Below are 24,276 nucleotides of genomic sequence, written 5' to 3' on the forward strand. Positions count from 1 at the left end.
TATGCAAAAAAATCGACCTTTGTGAGTTATGGGGTCTGTGACAAATGATTTACGTTTTAAGGGGTGCAAGGTAAATTTGGATCGACATATACATTTTTCTATATCACCTTCCAGACTAAAAAACCGCAGTAATTTTAGATGTGAACTATAGGACTAGTATCAGGGTATATAATCGCACATATTTTAGAATCAATACCATCCTCGAGTGGACTATTTTCAATTAAATTGCAATATTTAATGGGTTAAGGACCTATGGCACCATAGTCGAATCAAGCAAAATAGTTGGACCAACTAATCCCTCAATAAATATGGGGCTAGTATCAGGGTATATATTGGCACATAGTTTTTTAAATCAATACCATTAAATTGCAATATTTATAAAGGTTGGGGACCTATGGTACCATAGCCCAATCAAGCAAAATAGTTGGACCAGCTAATCACTCGATAACAGAAACACGCTCACTTATATAGAGACTGTAAGTTACCCACGGTGTTTTATCGCTATTACGAGGTATTTGAAAGTCGAAATGTCGATTTTCCGATAATATGTAGATGTTATTAATTTTGTAAGTTTCGGCGCAAATCAAAGCGCGATTATATCCCAACATTTGAGTTGATTTAATCTATTTTATTCTTGTAGGTAGCTTAGATTATAGCACACAACAAAACAAGTTGAAATATCCGCGTTTTGAACGTATGTCTCATAGGTCCCAGGGTCGTGTGCCATTGGACCCCTTGGGTGGGGACCGATGACACGTTCGAGCAACAAATTTTAAACATCTATGAATATTTTTTGAAAAAAGGATATCCATGTAAATGTCCGCGATATAGTCAGAGCTTGTATCAAAGTTTTGAGACAGCAAAAGATCCGCTATTCTCGGCTATACATTTGAGGGCCAGAGATAATTTTGCAATCTTTGATCCGTCGATACCGCATCTCCCCTACCTGATAAAGAGACCCAGAATGTGAATACCAACAGCAGCGATTAGAGAGCATTTTCTTTGCAAACTGACAGCCGTTGCAATTCCACAGTCTACAATACATGTAGGATTGGTCGCTATTGTGCTAAATGGGCAAGTTTTGACGGATAATAATTACAATTTCTTGGCAAGTTTGGACGGATAATATTTATCATCTCTTCCAGTACCGGTATAAACTATTCGAAGCACATGAAAATAGCATCCTCATTTAGAAATAATATTTCAGTAAATAAAAAACACCGGATTTGCCGAATTTCGAACTACTAGATCTAGTGTAAAACACTAAGAGTGGCACCACAGACAACGAAATATATCACATACCACAATTAAGGGTTATAGGTAAGGTATTGCAGTCGAGCACAGCATAAAGGCTACAAAGAACGGCAATGCTGTTTATGCAACTAGCTAACACATACTACAATTAAACGTAGCTATGGATGGAAAATACATAACAGCTACATAATTAGGGGAATGTAGTAACTCCGCATTACGTGTTGGCATCGCTACTATATGCTTCCTACAAGATAACAAGACCGTTCATCCTTATTGGGTGATGATTACTCATAGTAATCACGAGCACTGATTGACTTGTTTCAGAAATGGGATTTGCAAACGTTCACGTAACAATTTGAAGCACGAATCTTGTATTTCGTAATGTGACAATGGAAATAAAGGAACTACAGGGAACAAGGGACTTTGCTACCGCTACATTGATTTAATTTTGAATCTGAATTGCGCATATTAATGAACAGTCTTCAAAGTAAACGAATTTCGGGTCAAGTTTATATATCTGCTGGCTTTAGTCTACTCAGCAACACGGTAAAGTAGTTTTTAGTTTATGAATTCGAAGAATATTCGCCAGCCACTTAGAATCGCTCCACGGGTCGCTCCCAGGTCCTAAGTGGAATCACGCTAAACATATTGCAAGAGTAGCCTACGTAAAAGTATAATTCCCTTTATTACTAGAGTACGGTATTACCGATTGTTGACGCACATTTGAACTCAAAAGAAATAAGCGATTGCTTGGTAAACTGTATTTATTTGTAGATTGGAACCTATTTCCTGACTTTTTCAGATATTAGCTACAACAAACTCATACAAATTTGCAACGAAAATATGGATAAACTGACCCTCATCGATGTCCTTGAAGATTTCAGGCATGCACAGCTTCGGAAACCTGACTTTGAGGTTTTCCCGCAGATGCGGGACGTCGACGTGGACGATTTTTACAGAAATCACCGTGAGAACGCCACAGTAGAAAAATCTAGAAATGAAGTTGACCATTATCAGCTGACAAGGGAAGTTGGGTTTCTGTCCCATGACCTGACTGCAGCTAAAGTGACCAGAATTGAGGATGTGGTGGCATCGATTTGGCAGAGGGAAAATTCTGTCTCGTCAGGAAAAGTTGGCGTAACCGCTATTGTGGGATCTGCAGGATCGGGAAAATCTACTCTAGCGCGCAGAATTGCTAGACAAGCACTCGGTATATCTTTCACGGGAGGTAACCTCGAAGATCTGCCGCATTACGATGCAAAAATGGTACATTATATTGAATTGAAGGATATTGCAGTGGAAGGCCAAATTAAACCTTCAAAATTTTTATTTGGGGGACTCTACGAAAATGATTGCCAGGAGGATCTGGCATTCAAATGGCTGAATGAACATCAATCTGAGGCAGTTTTATTATTCGACGGGCTTGATCAAGCAAGGTGGGGCTTTCATGAGGAAGAGCACAGAAAAATAAGAAAGAATGAAAAAGCAAGCTGCTGGACAGTGATGTACAACATTTTATCTCGTAATATCCTCAGTCACGTTAAAGTCTACATAACTTCACGCGAGTTTAAGGTTTCGGAGTTACCGGTGGAAGCGCATCCCGAGATCATCATTACGCTGAATGGACTTACTTCGGACGACGGGCATAAGCTGTTTGCCTATTTACTCAAAGAGGAAGGTGAGAGTCTCTGGAAGAGAATTGAAACAATGTCACCAAGACTGCTCAATATAGTCTCAGTACCGGTTTTCCTGATTTTAACAGCTGTTGTGATGGGACGGGATCCACTAAGAACTCCTCCGACAACTGTGACAGAACTATACAACAGGATTTTATTAGCTCTCCAAAGCGTCAGGAGCATTCGAAATCAGAAACAAATTTTAAAGATAATCAACAAACTGAAGAAATTGGCGTTTCAGGGCATGAAAGAAGCAAGGGTCGTGTTCAAAGAGAAGGAGTTTAATCAATTCGACGTTTCTTCGGAGGAAGTTCAAGATTTAGTAACGAAAGTTCCGGGGAACAATCTACTTGGTCAAAACTTGATGCAAGGAGATTTCATCTTCTTCTTTTGCCATCAGAGCATGCAAGAATATCTGGCAGCGAGTTTCGTGGCGGAAATGGAGTTTCGTGAATTTTTGCGATTCGATAAAGAACATCTGCATGAAAAACGATGGTCCGTCGTCAGACGATTCGTGACAGGCGTCATCCTCTCGAAATCGCAAAGCGATATTCACAAAGGTCAGACATCACATCATACGTATAACTCCGTTTGGTAACATTCGATTTCGCATTGCTGCAACGAAAGTAGTTTATCTAGTCTCCATAAGAGTTTTTTAGTTTGATCAAAGTGGGCAATGCTTCCAGTCGGGATGTTTTGAATCCTAAAAAAAACAATATCGGCCCAGAGCAGTGGTTATCAACCGGAGGTCCATGGACCTCTTGGTGGAACGAATCGGTAAATTAAGGGGTACGAGATGCAGTGTCAAATTATACGGTATTTAACGACTCAAGTAGTGAGGAACTCACAACAACTAACAATTATATATGTGAGGTACATTTAGTAGCTATAGTCAGTACAATAATAATTGAATCACGATTGTAGCTCGCAACTTATCATTAAAGTCTCAGTCCACTCAATTTAAAATTTTCACTACAACTCTTCCTACCGAAACGCCAACAGGCAATTTGACTCTGATTTTTACACAAACATCAATCTTTTCTGAATACGCCATTTCAATATCTGCTTCCCACTCTTTCGAATTTAATTTGACGAGTCTGACTCCGACTCCCGACAACAGCAATCTGAATAGCGCGACGCCGACATGGATTCTTGAGCAGGCGAAGCAAGAATGTCCCGATCACTTTTTAAGACGCGTGAGTGCTACTCAACAGGCCTGAAACACGGGCATGCACCCATATCAGACATATTTATCGCAGCAGTCAAATGAGCCAAGAACCCGTTCAATCTATTAGATTTGAGCATTTGAGTCGCCAGTTATATAGATACCAATTGCTTGGCTTTTACATTGGTCAGAGGTTTTTCTTTTACATTGCTTAGAGCAGTGGTTCCCAACCTTTTTCAACACACGTACCATTTCGAGGTTTTATGCAGTGCTCGCATACCACCTACATATGTTCCACCATTTATGATGTCATAATCGCGTATTTGACCTATGCGAGGTGTAATCACAAATTCAGTTAAACTAGGCCATTATCAGCCTCGGTTGATGCAATGCATAGCACTGTTTTTTTCACCACCATTGACAAGAAGAACAACATAATGAAATTTAGGGCGATGGCTGCATTTCTTCATTTTTCACTAGCTGGTCGAGACGTGACTCACAGCCTAGTGTCCTATATGGTGTGGACACAAGCATATTTCTCACGGCTCAGTGAAATTGGTCGACGTTATACTTTCCATTTAGTCAAAGGCAACTTTACGGCCATTTTTGACCGGCTTGCCGAGCGCTAAATTGGATAAAACGGGTGTCAATGTAAAGCTGCTGATGTAGTGAATACGAAAAGACAAATTTTAGTTTGCTCCCGGTCCTAGAACCCCCCAAAACCTTCCTCGAATTTTGCATTGTGATTGAGTTTCGAATTGTGACCAGGGCTTCGGAGCCGGAGCCGGAGCCCGGAGGCGGAGCCCCGGAGCCGTGCATTTTTTACCGGAGCTGGAGCCGGAGCCGGAGCTCTACTTAAAATTCAGTCGGAGCTGGAGCCGGAGCTGGAGCCACTTATTTTTAGGGTAGCTCCGGCTCCGACGTATTTCAGAAGATCCTATTATATATGCAACAACCATGTCTGCTGAGTTCACATAATTCAACAGCAGGCCTTCGCGAAATTATGATTCTTTTCCACTTTGGCACTACCTTTTTCGACTAACCATGTTCGTGGGAATTTAAAAGCAGAGCAGTTATATGTTCAATGTTCAATTTTCATACATGAGTGAGTGCCGAACCTCGGTATTGGAAGTATGCCTGTGAATATTGTGGGTATTCGGCATACGCGCAATTTCATCATCAGCTTAACCTTGTTGGTATACGGTTCGAAAATAATGATCATTGTGTATTACGCGAAATAAGAGAGAGGATGAAAACGTGATTTCGTTGCATTTCGCGAAATTCCATCTCATCGTTGTTATGAATCGGATGAGCAAATACTCGTTCTTTCATGATAGTTCTTCAATCTGGACGCGAAATTGGACAGTGTTATTGAGTATGCAATTATGCATGCTAATTGGAATTCATTACTGCGCATCATCGCCATTCAGTCCAGTAAGGATTTTTGAGCGTAAATAGTGGATGACAGAAGAGTAGCCCCAAACCCCATGGTATATTTATGTTGGAGACAAATTACTGATTTGAAACGCGATTTCCAATGTCGTGGCGCACAAGACCTAACGGTGATAGGTGTCACTCTTTTTATTCTCACAACAAATAAATGAACGCGATTTCCAATTTGTAATCATCTGTTTCGTAAATTCATTCTTGATGCCTGCTTGATAATCTAGTAGGCTATTCCCGAATTTTCGCGCACTGTGACTTGTAAATGTGCAATGTGCATATTGCATAGTTCAATTCGTTATTGGCATGGCGCAATGTGCATGACACAGTATTTAATTCGATTATTCGATTCGTTTCAAAGGAAAAATATTATATTCCGAGAAACTTGATGGACATCGGCGTTACTGACGGCTGACAGACTCTAGATTACTATAGATAACTAACCTACGGGTAAATTAGTAGTCTATATAGATCAGGGGTGACCAACTTTTTCGACTAAAGGGCCCAATGAAATTGACGAACGAGTGCGCTGCCCACTAGCCGCGCCAGGCGCTTAAAATTTTCAAAGGTAATATTATTATCACTTGGGCATATTGCGGGTCGACTGTATACCGCCCGCTGCGCTCAGTTTGCAAGGACAAGACTATTCGTCATCTGGGGATATCGATATCGAAGATATAATATACGACAATCATTTTGTGCCTACATTTCATCGTCGACGGTCTTTCTGCGAGCGCAAACGCGAAAAGACTTTCCCTCGTAATTGCGAATATAGTTAGATTCAATCGGCTATATCAGGCGTTTTTTCATTTTCATGTTGGGGTAGGCTACGAAGAAAGAAATTGTGTGACAATTAAACACCCGATGCGTGACGAAAAATTTTACTACGATTTTAGTTTATTGTAATGTACGACGATTTACCAAAAAGGTGACTGGACCCTGGATCTGCCAATGTGACGCAACTAATATTTTAGTCATCAACATCGCAAATGTCGCGGCCAGACTAATCATATTTTTGGTTGACCTTGCAAGTTCACAATCTGAGCAATTCAATTTCGATAATATAACAGGGAATTTCGATAATATAATGGGAAGTTAGCTCGCGGGCCGCGGGTTTCCCACCCCTGATATAGACGCAGACACCATCGATAGTCTTCCGAGCCGGAGCCGGAGCTGGAGCTGGAGCAGTGGTAATGATGCGGCTCCGGAGCTGGAGTCGGAGCTAATGTATGCTGAAAGAAAGCTCCGGAGCCGGAGCTGGAGCAATGCAAATTTGCGGCTGCTCCAAAGCCCTGATTGTGACGCAACAATACTGCCTGGTTCTTTCTTCTTAGCCTCACTCTTGTTTTGCCAGACAGAATTGCTGTGTCACAATGTCAAAACTCGGTTACAATGCATTCGAGGCCGGTTTCCGGGATTCCAGGACCAGGAACAGAATAAAATTTATATTTTCGCAATCTGTACAGCAGCAGCTTTCCATTGATACCCGTTTTAACGAATTAAGCGCTCGACAAGCCGATCAAAATGGCCGTACAGTTGCCGTTGACCGAATGAAAAATGTGGCGTCGACCAATTTCACTGAGCCGTGAGATTTTCTTGTGTCCACGCCATATAGGACACTACGCTGACAGCGCATCGAAGGTCATGCACGAGCACAAGAAGTCGGTTTCGATTCTTCGACTTGAAAATCCTTGCTGTCACTCCCACGAGGAAGGGGAAATTAGCAGCTGGTTAATGGCGTGAGAAGCTATAGCGCCAAGTACGAGGAGGCCATTCCAAGCCAGCAGTTCATTGGAGAAAAATCTTTGTGTTTCGTCTTGGGTGTCTGGTCATCCTGGATATATATGAGCTTCTCCTGCTCCACAGTCCCGACAGGCAGGTCGGCTGGATCAATGAAGAATGGACCGGTAATGTAGGCACAACATGTCACAGTGGTGAGAAAAAAGACGTACCTTACCACGGACGTACCATTCCACGACGACGACTGCTTCAAAAAACTCAAAATCAACCCCACCTGAACTAATAACTCTCTTCATTAAAAAAAAGAAATCTACTCGCGTACCACCTGGAAGACCTTCGCGGACCACTAGTACCGGTACCACAGGTTGGGAATCACTGGCTTAGAGTTAAACCTATCTTGGCATCCGATCGTGAGTCACGTGTTTTGCATCTATCAGTAGGTTCGTAATCTATAGTCTCGGTGCGATAACCCGATTGTAATAGATATTCTCGGATTAAGTGTGAGATGAGCTATAGTTTAAGGACAGTTTTATTAAAGTCTGTGCTATGGTCGTTCTCTCATGCATGACTAAATCTTTTTACGAAGAAAGCAGTACATCCCATGGCGTGTCGCGACGCCACATCTAGGGTGTTTAATTGATTGTATCAATCTCATTGTTGATCGGTATGTTCCATTGTTGTGCATCAAATGCTCATGTGATGTGAACTTGAAACAAACCGGTCAATTTGATCCAATGTAGCCTACTTCCACAATAGCGTAAATGTTTTAATTGTTACGGAAATGGTACGGAGAGACAAAAAGCGATAAAACGATATTGCTTATTGCTCGACAGTCTCGGATCAAACAGACAAGAAACAAGCTCTCACTCGATCGATCCTTTCGCAACTCAGTAAGAACGAAGACAAGTACTTTCGCCTGGAACTATATACAGCAATATATGAATCAGACGACGACACTCTAATCAAAGATATTTTTGCCATCGATACATCTTGGATGTCATTGAGTCGCGATGAAGCTTATATCGTTGGGTCGCTTGCGGCAAGGAATGAAAGCCTTAAGTCTTTGAATTTATGCCGCTGCAGTATCGACGATGAACTTTTGGTAATCATTGCAAGATGCATCAAAGATCGAATTCATGTGAGTCATACTGTAATAAATGATTAGTTTGGTAAGAAAAGTACAAAATGTGGTATTCTGGAATCATACAAGATTCGACTTATACCCGATGCGTTTTTCAGTGTGAAATTGTGATATAGTCAATATCACGAGAGGAAATGTAGATGACGCATTATGTACCAGTGGTCACCAACTACTTTCCACGACCAAATCGGGGCTTGAGAGGGCCTGCGAACTAAACAAATTTGATTTTTGGTTCATATTGAACTGTATTAGGAATTACTGCACTATATACGCTATTCCATTAGTCAGTCATACCTTCGTGAGTAACTATATAAAGACATTGCGAAGGAGGGAGTGAGTGTGACTAACTGACCCTTACACAAATTTTGCAATTCACATGAACACATTTGTCCGAATACTTGAGGTTTAATTGGAATGTAGGCGTTGTCGGAAATCCTTCGGCAGTAACGTGGATAGTTATACTTCGTATCTCAACGGCGACGATTTGATTGAGAGAGGCTCTCACGCTTATTTCTTCCCAACATTTAATAAAATATTCCCGTCGTTCCAGGTAAATGAAGTAGATTTGCGTCGCAACAACTTCTCAGCAACAGCACTACGTTCACTTCTGGCACATAGTCAGATTAAATCGCTATACGGAAAATTGGATTGGGAAGTGAGTCCATGCTACTAATTATTAGTTGCGTTTTCTGACAATCGTAGGCGGCAAATCTGAATGTTATGTGGTTATGCGGAGACCTGTGACATTATAATTGCTTATAATATGTGACGCCATAGTCGTGTGAAGCGGATATTACTGCATGCCATCAGTCTTGTTCAAAACAAGTGTGTTTGATATCTGTGATATGATATCCGCATTGTCACATTAATATCGAGTCATGCAAGCGAATCATTCGAAATTTTGAAATATGTAGCATAACGGCAGTAAACTACATGGGGTGCTTTATTTTGTACAATGAAGCTAATGTGGAAAATGAAACTGATGGATCTGGTCATGGATCTACAAAAAACCTATCAATCCAACAAACTTACGATGAGTATTTCTGGTCCTGGATTGGAAAAGTCCTAATTCGCATTTAGCTTATCTAATTAGGGATTATTTTTTTGATTTGAAACATGAAATTGAAATATCGATTAAAATCGACATTCAGTTTTGAACAAACCGAATCTATACATATTTTGAATCAAGATTTGGCACTTTTCAATTGCATTAGGTGAGTATTCGAATCAAATGAAGTATTTTTAATATTGCCTTCAATATTTGTAACCCAGGTTCGGATAGAAAAACTGCGAAAGTATGATGTGAGTGATGAATCCAAATCCTAATTTAAAAAAAAATGGAAGAACCATAATATAGATGTGATAGGTGAGATAGGCTTTAATAAGTTATATGATATACATATCCAACACATTTTTCAGACCGAAAAACTGGTCGACAAGGTTTTACTAATACCTGCCCAACGAAATTGTTGGACATTTCGCTTATACCAGCCATAATCAGAAATTAAGCACAGGCTACTTTACATTTTCAGGATGACACCCATGCTAACAAGTGGTAACATCACAATTTCGACCGAGAATGGCATTGATGAGCAGTGAAACAGTTCAATGCCTGAATTCCATTTTAAAACTTCGATTTCTATAAATGTTTTATTTCCGATTTTCGGTATTACCGAAGTATTAGTGGTCTCTATGTCATCAGTTTATCTGTCAGTGTTGGGATCAAGCCACTACCTTCTAGTCACGAGTCATTTCGAGTCATTGCAAATTTTGATTCGAGTCAAGTCAAGTCACAATTAAAGTCAAGTTGCCTTTTGGAAGTATGAGGCATGATTACGTCATTGCATTTTTATAGGTGTCTAAAATAAAGATTCAGCGGTCATTCATTTTGAACCGATGAACGAATATAGTGTTAAATATATACACGCAAGAAGGCGCTGTATAGCTCACATACACGTATAATTGCTAACCTACGTGAGTAATTGCATGGCCTCAGTTTATAGTTACCAGCCAAACTGGCGAATAGAGATAATCAAATTGATAAGGTGCAATACATTATCCATTTACAAATTGATATGATACAATTCGAGCCTGCGCCAATGGTTGAAGACTAAAATAAACAATATTCGAATTCAATTTCAATAAAACAATAGGTTAGGTTAAGGTAAGAACAGAGTACAGAAATAGACATTTTTCTAATATTTTAATTCACTATACTAGTTTACGACAGCGCAAGCTGTACGCTTCGATCACTTCGTTTGCGGTCAATTTATTCGTGGGGGAACAATGAAGGCTCACTAAAACGCACGATCATTGAGTGATTGGTCGCTCCCACCCATGGGTTACACCTGCGTTTCGTGAACAATCCGCACATATGCAAGATACAGTGACATGTCGAACACCGACATGTTTTGAACACAAACAGGAGCTCAACGGGAGTTCCACATTCATTTCAGAAGCACCAACGTCAGGTCGATAAAAATGTGTTGTCCTAAGGCTCCAAATTTAGTCAAAATCGAAACAAACTCGGGAGGCTGTTTAGTGTGTGTTCAAAGTTTCAGGAATCGTTGTTTGTTCACTATTCGGTTGGCCTTGAGTAACTTTTCATGGAAAGTAAATAGCATCTATTTACTGAACCTTGGATCGTCTCTATACTCCTCAGTGCGTTTGAACGACTTCTAAATATTGATGGTGCAACGCAATATATTTTGTACTGATAGTTCCGTTGAGTTATGTTTGAGCGATCAGACGTTCAGACTTGAACGTATTCAATGTTGGTGCATACGGCCCAGAATGTGCGATGCCATGTTTCACATCTAAACCTTATTCAGGTTGTGAAGTTCTTCATAGGAGAATCCCTTGTTGAATTGAAGAACGGAGAAGATGTCATCAAGATAAGTGGATTTGATTACGGTCACTTTAACATCAAGGTTGGATATCAAAATTATTCCGCGTCGTTTAGTATTCGAATTACTCTGTCGAACGTATGCTCCGAAGAGTATGCTGCAACAACATGCTCGTTGCCTGTTGAGAAACTTTGATGTAACTAACAACATTCGCTTTTTACAGAAATCAGAGCTAGTATTTAAAGCGAGTCGCTACCCTACACCGATACATCTTGGAACATTATTCGAAGCTCAAAAGGTAAGTAACGAATTTCCAGTTCTTACTATTTATAGCTTTGGGATTCTTTTCACCGTTAGCTTTATCGCTTGCAGATTACAGTATTTGATTTGATTTTACTTTCGTCAACAGTATATCTGCCAATCGGTAATCAACAAATTGACCAATTTTCAAATGTACGCCTATTGCGCATAAATAAGCAATATATCGATTTCCCAGTGCGTGCCCGAATTACAAATGAAATGAACCAATGCAATGATAACATTCTTTGCAGCAAGTTACATTAGATCGCTTACAGATAAAGCGATAGAAACGACGCAAATTAGTTAATCTTTTCGATTCAAAACGAATTCATTCCAACGATGATAAGCATCACGAGAAATCGTACAAATCGCTCGCATTCTCCTCTAACCCGGCAACTAACTGACGTCGTTGATTCTAGATATCTATAATAATATTAATAATAATATTAATGACTAATAATTATTATTATTTATGACGAAGGTGAGGTACCAAGTCCGTCTTTCACAAATCTTGTTCTTTATGTCTGGGGCGGTTAAAATAGTACAACCGGCTATTAGACAAAGGGATGGATCGACAATCATTGGTATCGATGACATCCATCCCGCTTGATTTAGCATTGTGTAATGTTATTTTTGCAAGTCCGATTGTTCTACCTCATGCATAAAAGTAATACAAGCGTATCACAAAACTACTTTCTACTTTTCAAATGTAATGCGCAAAAGTTGGTAGTTCCGGTAAAAAATGTTCTAGCAAAAGAGGAAGAAGTGTCCAGTCAAAACGTCTTGCGTAAATAGTGCAAGTAGACTTGAGTAATCCCATCAACTTGAGTCTCCAACATTGCGAGTCGAGTGTACGCAGAGGTGGTTAAAGTAGGCAGTTTTGATAATCAAATATAAGTAGAAGTAAAGTCTTAGATTTCCGCATAATTACTAGAAGTAGTGGAAATGAGGAGAAGTTCGAAAGTTACTGCAGTTAGTAGTTTTGAAAAGTGATTTTGATCGACTGGTAGCAAATGCTTTTCAATTTATTGACGATGGTTACTTTATAAATTACTAAATGCCGCTCTGCTGGATTCGCAAAAGATTAATGACGTCAATAGTAGGTACAATCTTGGAAAATAAATTAAATGGTTACGATGAAGGTGATTTCGATTTCTTATGACGTTTTCACATTGACAGTTTTTATTTTTAAAGCAAAACTAGGCCTGGAATACTTACCCTTTTACTCACCTGTATACCGCTACTGTTATTGGAGTAGAAATTGACGACTTTGACCACATCCGCCGATATCATACGTTTGTACAATACATATCATATATATAGGTAGATTTAAGAAGAATTCATGCTCAGGAATGCGACTAAATCAAATTTTAGGCATGTAATATTTAGAATCAAATGATTGGAACGAATTACTATTGTACTGGTAATGTTTGAAGAATGATGAATATGTAACACTACCATTACCAATATTGTGTTCAGATAAACAAGCTATTGCTTGATTGCACACAAGAACAGAATTTCGATTGGTCGGTGATTGAAACTTCTTTGGAAAAATATCAGGTAACATTCATCATTCTTTTTTTGAAATGTTATCGAATTCCTTTATGTGTTATATCATTTCATTGGGCATCAAACCCGATAATCGCCTAGGTCGCTATGATAATGTCTGGAAATAATTGACTCAGTAAATTTTGCTTTTTTTGCTCATTCTCATTCTCATTTAAGATAGAGTTCGTGGATATTGCTATAAATGGCCAGATATCTGCCGACGATTACAACAGAATCTTGCAGCGCGTGGAAGTATTTTCTGCTTTTGTCAATATCCATGCCATGTTTTATGGTAATGAGTACGAATTCAGATCGACTGCGCAAGCGTGCCAGAAAAAAAAGGTAGTATTTATCATCCGTTAATATTTTTCTTATATTGAATGTAGGCTACTTCTCCCACCATCACCACTTCATCATCGAATTCTTCCGTGCAGTACGAGTCCCATTCAAATGAATTAACCTATTGTCAGTACCCGAGATATTCACCGCAGTTGACGAGTTCATGATTCCTACTAATAATTTATCTAAAGTACCTTGTAAGAAATAAATCGTAATTGGCAGCAGACAGGACAACAACAACGGTAAGCAATATCATAATACACAATATCATTGGTAACAATCTCTTACAGGATATCAAATATATCAGATGCACACTCGAAGGTGGATGTAAACCCTCACTCGATGAGATTTCGTCTATCATCGAAAACTGTAAATTGTTGAAGAAGCTAACATTGGTATACTGGACGCCGCGGGGAGTGTCGATTGACTGGACTTTACACGCCGAAATGAAGAGGGTCCGGAGATTTGCTGATGGTCTCGGTGCTGAGTTGGAAGTAATAGAATGTGAGTCATTGTTTGGTCGCGCCTATCCAGTGGCGGCCCTAGGATGAGGGGGGGTGTCTGGGTCCAACTTACACTGCCAGCATTTCAGGGGGCTCCGCTCTTAGACCCTGTCAGTCAAACTATTACATATTGCATGTGAACACACTACGTAATGCCAAATGAAATGTGTAAATGTAACTATTTAGTCGAAAATCAATCACTAAATCAACTTATAACAGGCAACTAGGTCACCCCAGTCCGAGATAGGATTTTCAGGTGTGGATTTAATCACAGATACAATGCCAATCGAAACTCAAAAACAACAATTTCATAGTTTTCGAAGAAAATGATGACAGGTGTGCAATGACTCGATTCCTGACATTTTGGTGACTCGACTTGGTTCAGGTCAAATTGTAGAAGTAGGATTCACTTTTGAATCGTAACCCTGAATGAACACCAAGAGCTAATCGAGCACTAAAGTGATCAGTTATTGCAGATGATGCATTTAGTACTTCAAGAAAGTAGAAATCAAAATTATGATTGTATATATGACTCCAAATTAAAAACAACAACTAAATGAAGACTATCATAAGGGTACAAAATGATATCAACCTTGTGTAAACGACACCAATCGTGACTTCCCTTCTTTGACAAGATTACTCATGAATAATTATCACCGGATCAGACGGCTTGAGACACCAAAATCAACAAAACATCTATATATTACGAATATTTGGCAAAATAATCAACCAAAAAAACTTTCGCGTTTGGCGCGATTTACCTTTACCTCTTTATTGTGGAACCTTGTCATATTTGATGAGTCTTTCCACAGACATAACCTTCCATACCATCAAACTATGCTTTGGGATTGCAAGGGTTCTGGATAGGCTACTCTTTTTTATATTTTCCGATAGGTCAATGAGGGGACGAATTTCTTAACTATCATCAAGGTGGGCGTGTTTAAAAGCCATAACCTGAAACCTCTCCCGGGATCCTTTCACTCCTGTAGCCTAAATATAACTACTCCAGAGTTCTATGCCACAATAACTTCAAGGTTGGCTGCTGGATAGAAATGACTGCGCTGGATGTGATAAGCTCATTAAAAATGTATGATTCTCAATTTTGGTGCCATGAATGTTGCGTTTTTACCCAAGAATGTTTTCGGAGCTTTTACGCGTTACTATTACATTTGCGTCTACCTATATTGCGTTTTGGATATATATTTTTGGATTTCCAGCACTCGCTCATGTTAAATCGAAGGCGGTATTGCAACGGACCACGAGATATTTAGGATATTCGGTTATAGAATTCGCTTTCAAACAGGGTTGTAAGCAAGTCACATGGTTCCGAGTCACGAGTCAATCTGAGGTTTGTGGTTTTGACTCGAGTCGAGTCGAGTCATTTTCAATTCATCACCGACTCGAGTCCGAGTCCAAGTCACCGTTTTACGGGTCAAGTCCGAGTCATAGTGTTATGACTCGAGTCGAGTCCAAGTCACAGTATTGAAGTCATGTTCAACTTATGTTTTCAATCCTGCTTGGGTGATATCGAATTCCTTGCTTGTCAAACATGCTTATTTTGTCCCTATCATAGTCTTGGCACAAGTTTATTTAGTTAGGCAGATACCAGACAGTTCCTGGCCTCATATACCGATGGTACAGCTACAGATAGACGAGACAGGCCGCCAATACGATAACGTTACTAATCTTAGAACTTTAAATCAAATATCTGTCTTGTCAGTCTGATATATCACAAATAAAAGCATTCCGTTTTTATTACGAGCACATCGACGACCGCTCACAAATAGCTTATAGAGACTTAACGAATTCACGTCTACATACTATCTGATAGAGGACCTACGAATTCACGTCTAGCTAGATACAAGCTGGTAAAGAATCAACAGATATGTTTGCTTATATGCTTATGTAGAGGTACAGTTTTGCTTTCACATCATATCAGGTGGTTGACCTGCAGAAAAAAGGTCAACTTTCCTGCTCAGCTGCCGAAATAGTCGCCGAAGCGTTACCTTAGTGCTGATTTACTGTTGTCTTAGTCTAATTTGCCCGACATTTACCAAAAAAAATCTCAAAAATGAGGACAGAATCTCAAAAAAGAGGCTACTTCTTAAAATTGTTAGATTATCTAAAAGAACTTAAATTTGGCTTAATTCCAACCAGTAGAAAGCAATGCTAAGAGAAAATATTTTGGATTAATTACAGATAGAGACTTTCGAAATATACCGGCTACCTCAGGATATTGTTGGATTGTGTAAGAATATGATTCATAGAAAATTTGGCTTAATTCCAACTAGAAGAAGCGGAGTTATTAGAGTGGAATATTTTGGCTATGAAAAAATAGTCGACTTACTGCTAGTATGTAATTATATTATATGCAATCATTTCTCACTAGAAATACTCCATGTATTTTCAAATCCAAAAATTTCTCCTCTCATTTCATTGATTCCACTTTTTCAAATTAGGCCAGATTCAGTGTTTATTTTTATGCAACGTAGCAATATTATCAAGTAGCCACCCAGTAGAATAAAACAGAAGGTATTTTTGATCGGCCCTATTGTACAAATATCACACAACATTAGCCATTCATTATTATCACGTGCACAATGCACAATTGCACATACCTAACAAATCGTCAAACGGACGGAGGGTATTGTGTGTTTCACAGACAGCAGATCAAATCAATGAGTTACACTTGAAAAATACTAATGTGAAAAAGAGATTCTCATATATGTTGAGGCGGCATGGCCTTAGAATAATCCACATCCACTGGATACACGTTTCTCTGGTGCATTGGATGCAGGAATTGAAAAGTAATTTTGAACCACACTGAAGAGCATTAGATACTGATCCATTCTAGTCGGCCAAAAATGCAAAGAATCATCGCCTTCATATCTACACATGAGCTTATCAGTCTCTTCCAAGTAGGCTACTTGACCATCTGAGTCCTTTCTTTGGCTCTAATTGGACTTTGCTTCGATTGTTTGCTTGTATAATTGAAATGTCTTGAGTACTTTGATGGCAGAGGATCTATTACCTCTTCATCACTGGATGATTTTGTACAATGCATTGCTCTTTGCTACTATGTACCATTGTCTTTTGATTTTACGGCGGCGCATATCTGATATCAGACGAGTGCAACGAAAGCAGCGGTGACAAATAGCGATGTCGACCGAATTCGTCACATGCGTTGATCTAACCATGTGATTCGCAACTTTCTTCACCTTCAAGTCACATAAAATAAGCCGAGTCAATGACTTGAGTCGAGTCATGCGTAATGACTCGAGTACAAGTCGAGTCAATCCAAATATTGACTCGAGTCGAGTCGAGTCATTTTCCCATTTCAAGAAAATGACTCGAGTCAAGTCGAGTCACAAAAAAATCGTGACTCGAGTCTGACTCGAGTCGAGTCATGACTCGAGTCATTACAACCCTGCTTTCAAATAATAAAAGTCCGTCCAATTTCTAGATATAGTATGAAATATATATACAATCAACGCCGTACTGTTGATATTTATAAGTAGCCCATAGAGTTAATATTTGCACAAGAAAGATGACGGTTGCACGATAATTGACAATCCAAAGGGCTACATAATTTTAATAAAAATGCAGCTCATGTCAAATAGCTATTGCGTGGATATCATCGAAGCAAAAAAGCGGGAAATGACTTACAAGTTCAACAATTGATATATATTATATATATATTAATGAAACTGCTACATTCTCAGAGTCTGGAATTTTAAAACTCATCTTTCAAGTCACGATAAGCTATTTTCAAGCTATATCGTGACAGCGGTTAAATATTATCCCTTTCTATAATACCTTGATTTGAATAATTATCATCAATATTATTTTCCGTCAGATCTACGTTGCCAAACTTTGTTTTCTTTATATACATGTCCTTCTAAGTGCGAGTATGAGTCGCACTTTGTCAGTGACCTGTTAGTAAATGAATTTTGGTGGTATGCAATCGATTTGACAAATTGAAAGTTTCATCTTTGTCATGGCTCTGACAAAACTGCGAAAGCATATAAGTATGGAAAAAATCCATATAACATACTTGGATAATTTTACTTCCATTAATACCATATCATGTCCTGATCGTAAGTCATACTTCCTCCATATTTTTGATTCTTTGAAGTGGCTTCGAGCCCGATGTGACTGCTGTTTCATATATTACGCAATATGTTGGCAGCAGAACACTGTCCATAGGATACATATTCTACTAACAAGTATATTATACTTTGTGTATATTAATATTTCTCATTTTAGTGCAACGATATCCAGATGGCTGGAATCAAACCGACGATGAATTTTATATGAGGTGGGTATATGTCGCGAAGTATCACTGGTCTAATATAAGAGTTGAAATTAATCTTACCATTCCATGGCCAATTCATTCCCACACACATTCGGTTACAAACAATATCATTTATATATCGTGAGGCGATCTGTGCATGAATTAAACCAGAGGCGGGGAACATACGGCCCGGGAACAGTTTCCCATCTTACATGATAATGTCTCGCAATCCCAGTCTGACGAGATTCCTCACTACTTGCTTAAACACCAAATTTCTGTGACTGTATGTTAATATACGCGTGGGTGTGGGCGCAGCGTGCGAGAGTTGAGCTTACGTGTAAGTTCGTCGAAGCTAGAAAACTAGCTTTATCGGCATTTACCATGTACTCAACCCTATTGAATTGATATCTTGGTAAATTTGGGGTACCGGGCTATCGAACGCCTTGAAATCCCAATTAAGGATTGCACCATAGTGTCCTACATGGTGTGGACAAATCTTATGGCAAACCATGGCAAATTTCACGGCTCAGTCAAATTGGTCTACGTCACACTTTCCATTTGACTAAAGTCAATTTGACGATGATTTTTGACCGGCTGGCCGAGCATTAAATTTGATGAAACTGGAGTTTGTGGAGCAGTTTGTGTTAAGTGTGGAAAAGACGATCGGACTGGAGATTCACTGTGTCATTTGGGAGCTTATTTCTGCGATAGTGATAGTACCACACCCCCTTTTAGACTAAGGTTGCATTTAAAACAAAAATCAATTGAAAACAAACATGTTCAAAACAAGGCCCTAATTTAAAACATGTTTTTCTCTGTTTTTGTTTTCAACCCATGACAGCACGAATATTCAATTGTGACGTCATAATGGAATGAAATTGACCATTGAAAATATAGGGTAAATATAGCCCATTTGACAAAATATCTATACTACAATTGTTGAACCGACTATTTTTTAGGGTTCCAACCATCCCATAACGATATACGTTGGCTAAAGTGGGTGATGATTGTCCGTGTGCTCATACAACATGTTTTTTGGAAAGTATTCACACAATTATGGCATAATTTTATAACTGGAAAAAATGCAAGTTTTTATTCTATAAGGCTTTTGTTATGAATATGTTTTAAAAAAAGAGTTTCAAAACACCGTTTGTTTTAAATGCAACCCTACTTTGGACACTATGATTGGTCGTGCTTTGAAACTGAATTGTGAAACGCTGATCGCAACTTTTCAGAAAAAGTAAGAAAATGGCCATACGACGTACTTTCAGACATTATGCCGTAACTTATTTGACAAACCATGCGAGATTCAAGAAACGTTTGTGGAGGCTTTATCGGAAATTCGTATTTCTTCACTGACAAATAATTTTTCACTGAGAAATGTTATTTGACCTGTGGAATTCAGATTACCACTATAGAATAATTAGACACGAGCCATCTAGGCAGCTATGGACAATTAGATAGGCTTATATCTATTTCGAATTTCACGGTCAACATATAGGCAATCCTCCTATGTTTTCGTGCATCGCGGCGTGGTAGTGGTCGACGCCGAAATGCCTATTTTTATTTTCTATAAATCATGCTTTTTTCGTGGGGGAAGGGTACTCAATAATGAAAAATATGGCAACATGAAATCGCGTCCAGCGCGAAAAAAAATTGAAAAGAGTTGCCTAAATAGTCGATAAGTGATATGTCTAAATAATTCAATTTCACTCACTGACATAATTTCGGGCCCAATTCGAGCTCGGGAGCCCCAATTGGACGATTTGGGGTGCGGCAGTTACAGTCCTGGTAAGAGGTCAAAGTCCAGTCGCTGTTTTCTGGTTGACATTTTACTATTGGAGATATTTCGCGCTTCAATCGCATATATATATATTAATTGCATGTGGTATATTCGGGGTCAAATCAAGGTTGTTATAACAGCCATCGGGGAAGGGTTCATACCATGTGCTTCGAACCAGATGTACACAATTCGAATTCCCATCTGTAACGGCAATACGGAAAATTAATTGTATTGGGTTTTGTTTTAGTGCTGTGTGTGACTAGTAAATCAACTGGGAATGTCATGGAGATATATGCGCAATATAAGCATTTTGCGTTACCCGAGAAGATACATGTTGCGATTTCGTATGTATTCACCTCCGACAAACTGTCGAAAGTATGCGACCACCCTCCCCCCGACCAAATATACTTAGATATTTCTGCCACTTGAAGTAGTTTTCATGTGTCTTAAAAATTACTACATATACTGTTAATTGAGTAGAAAATATAGGGAGTTACTTGTGCTACTTGAGTAACAACGGCAATCATTTCGCTAGTTCAGTGGTTCTAAAGAACACGGGGTCAGTGTAGCATTTTCAGGGGGTCCACGAAGCGGAGGGAATTTATAAAATAGTTGATAACCTATAATATATATTTTTCAAATTAGGAAAATCACGAGACAGTTTTGCTTCATTACAGTAGAACTCACATCAACAGAATGGTTGTCTGAGATTGAATATTAGGGTTGTCCAAAATTTGGAAAATCTCAAAAAATATGCGTATCCATGTCTCATTCTGTAGATTATTGATCAAAAACGTCAATGAACCTGCAATAAGCTCACAGGAAAGTCGTTAACATTTGTCTAAATGCGTTTGAAAATAGCTGCCATAGAGTGGGCGTGTTAGCGACCATAGAACGGCGAGAAGACTAGTAATCACGAAATCACGGCTCTTGATTGATTAGTTCAAGAAGTACGCTAACGGCAATGATGATTCTGTAAGCGCATTGTACGTTGGTGATTAAATAATAAAATGAGACACTTGGTCATTGAATTTTTAGTGTTAAAACTAGATAACGATAGGTTCAGAACAACAATACCCTCTTGCAGGCATGACAGAGGTGAAACAGCGCATGCTTGTGAACTTATAGATCCCAGAAATACCTATCTGATATAATTAAGAGTACGCCAAGTGGTCCTGCTTTTCTGGGTGCAGTGCTGGTAAGGTATATTAGTTATCGCCACACCGATGCAGCACACCATGTGAGATGGATTCTGGACACAATCCTGTATGCTCAGAAGATATTTGGGGAGACCAGGTAGCTTACATTGGGACTCAGAAGAAATTTAACTACCGCACAGCTTCAATACATTCTTTTTTATGTCCATGTCTGGTTTGATTCAAGCATTAGTCGTGATGCAGCCGGTAATGATCTAAGATTCATTATGGACATGCTAAACTATGCAAGCGAACAGTCTTTTTGCTGGCCCTACCAGCATAGTCAATGCTTGCCTTTATAATTTTTCCGGGGCATCATTGAGGACTTTGACAGCACTCGCGGGTATGATTCATTATGCTGCAAGAATGTGACAAGTGCCAAGCATAAATGGCTGATTCATACAGCCGGTAAGCTTTTAAGGGTTCAATTATATAGGCTACCACGACAAGATAAGATCAGACACAGTATATAGTGCCAATGTCAAGCCTTATATTTGTATTCAATCATGGTACATCCTCTCTGAAACTAGAAGTTCGTTCGCCACTTGATTAAGCGCCTTTGCAATATTTCTTCTCGTGTTTTTGTGCTTTCCCTCGATAAAAACAAGGCATACAGGCTACAACGGTTGCCTTCACAATAAGCCATCAAGTCATGTATTTAAAGTTTTTGTGAAGCAGCTGTTCTTTGTTCATGATGTATTTCGTCACTTAACATGTTCTGAATTAATCTTAAATCATTATCTGCGGACCAACCTACAATGCGCTTACAGAATCAACGCCGTTAGCCGACTCCTTGACCAGCTGATCACCAAGCCTCCACCGTTGTGATCATTGAAGCATAGCAGATTAGCCAATCAAGCGCCGTGATTTCGTGATTACTAGTCTGCTTGCCGTTCTATGGTCGCTGACACGCCCACTCTACGGCAGCTATTTTCAAACGCATTTAGACAAATGTTAACGACTTTCCGGTGAGCTTATTGCAGGTTCATTGACGTTTTTTATCTATAATCTATAAAATGAGACATGGATACGCATAAATTTTGAGATTTTCCAAATTATGGACAACCCTATTGAATATCCTGCTGTGTGGACTCATTTTAGTTGCTAAATTGCCAATACCTCACTGATACAAATATTTGGCTGCATAGAGGTGTTTTGCTGGGCATTGTGCAAAAATTAATGGTTGGATACGTAAAGTCTTACTTACTTACTTACGTAAAGACTTCGAAATGTTCTCAAAAATCCGTTTTCTCCTGTGATATAAGCCTACATAACCATTTCCCTAATAACTTCAAGATGAGCTGCTAGATATAAATTAACAGGCTTGACGTTATATGTTCAATGAATATTTTGGTGTCATCATTGTTGCGATCATAAACAGATGTGTCGTCGGAAGCGTTATGCGTTATTATTACATTCGCCAACACCTTTCTTTGTCTAAATAGATTTTCAGCACTCGTTGATATGAAATCGGAAGGCGCGGATTTTAAATCGAAGCAGTTGAATAATTAGCTTCGAAATAATAAAAGTCAACCCAATTTCTACATAAATAGAATGCTGTTATTTTCAAGAAAAGTAATTTTGCTGGTGTTTATCACTAGCCTACAGTTATCATTTGCACAAGACAGATGACGATTTTACGATAATTGAGCCAACTTTGAACTAAAACTTCGGGGGGAGGGGGTGTCCGGGAGGGTCCAAAATAGGTCCGCGAATACAAAAAGGTTGAGAACCACTGCTCAAGTAGTTATTACGGCAAATCAGAAACCGTCACAAACGTAAAGCTTTTTGTATACAGAGCTGGTGTTTGATATTGCAAAACACAAACAAAACGCTTCGATACCATTTAAAAAGATCTCTCCCTCTGTTCCAGTATGGTATTTAGTGTATTTTTTCGAATTTGTTGACCAGTGTTAATGTATGGATCGAAAGAGCTTCTGATTGAACGATGATAAAGAATCAATGTATTCAAGTTCACCGAAAACTCACTCATTCTGTATTACAACAACCCAGGTTTCATGATAGATGATTTCAATAAAGATATTTGATCTGTTGCTATTGTATGCTAACCGTGATGTCACTGACGAAAGCTGAAATTTGATGAATTTATGAAAATGAAAAAAATTAATGCGGAAGAATCTGACGTGACGGAGAAATTATTAGCACAAAATCGGGTTCAGAAACCATAAATTAGCCTAAATCAATCATTAAAACATTTGACGCTAATTTTATTTTCGAAATTTGTAAACCAGTGTTATCTCCGTCTCGTTCAACTTTTGCTCCCTAACGTATTATAAATACCTCTTAATAAAGTTCTGTTTCATTTTTTGCTGTTCAATTGTTAGTTTGCGTTACTGAGAGTGATATTCCAATTTATGGTGTTGTATTCTGTTACGAAGGCATCGTGTTTAACTTATAATTGTATTTTAATGTTAGGCAAAATAGTGCTTTACCCCTGGCACGTTTTTGGTCATAACTTTTTTCCCCAAGGTATAAAAAAGTGACAAAAGACATTGAAAAGCTGATAAAATTATCTTTCCAACAGTATATAATACGTCTTTATAAGATTTTTTTCTAGGTTGACCGAAAATTCTATAGTACTAAGCCTCGAATGTTGCATTGTAACGGAGTTTGCTATTATGACGCAACCATACCATCTGAGCAGCTCAGGAGCAAGTGCACTCGAGAAGAGTGAGAGTGTGATTGCTCAATCGGTAATGTAACAATGGCCAATACGCTTCCGGTTTGCGCTGCTCTCACTTGCTACCTGACGGCCTGATTACGTCACAATATCAATATGCAACCTCCGGCAGATTTTTGGGGGTTCCAGAGCCACGAGCAGAAAATCAGTACCGCTATCAGTACCGCAATCAGTACTGCGGTAGCCTTCGATGAATACCCGTTTTATCAAATTTCGCGCTCGGCCAGCCAGTCACTATAGGACATTATGATTGCACCGTGTGTTAATTGATCAGTGAGAAGCATACAAGGCGGCGCATGTTCAACAATACTGTTCTCAAATCTATTGTATTCGTCGTTATCGGTGAG

At 39.0% G+C, this 24,276-nt stretch overlaps 1 protein-coding gene across 1 annotated transcript; it reads left to right on the forward strand.

Moving 5' to 3' along the window:
• Window positions 1–2,076: 2,076 nt before the first annotated feature.
• On the forward strand, window positions 2,077–13,619 carry LOC145456031 (uncharacterized). Its single transcript, XM_080334062.1, has 7 exons — window positions 2,077–3,490; window positions 8,112–8,416; window positions 8,970–9,074; window positions 11,251–11,349; window positions 11,489–11,563; window positions 13,291–13,455; window positions 13,500–13,619. Exons 1-7 carry the CDS (start codon window positions 2,098–2,100, stop codon window positions 13,617–13,619), a joined length of 2,262 nt encoding a protein of 753 aa, XP_080190188.1. The 5' UTR covers window positions 2,077–2,097.
• Window positions 13,620–24,276: the final 10,657 nt, after the last annotated feature.

This window comes from Botryllus schlosseri, chromosome 14 (assembly GCF_051294905.1).
Source record: "Botryllus schlosseri isolate E-star chromosome 14, Bs_hap1, whole genome shotgun sequence".
Taxonomy (NCBI): Eukaryota; Metazoa; Chordata; class Ascidiacea; order Stolidobranchia; family Styelidae; genus Botryllus; species Botryllus schlosseri.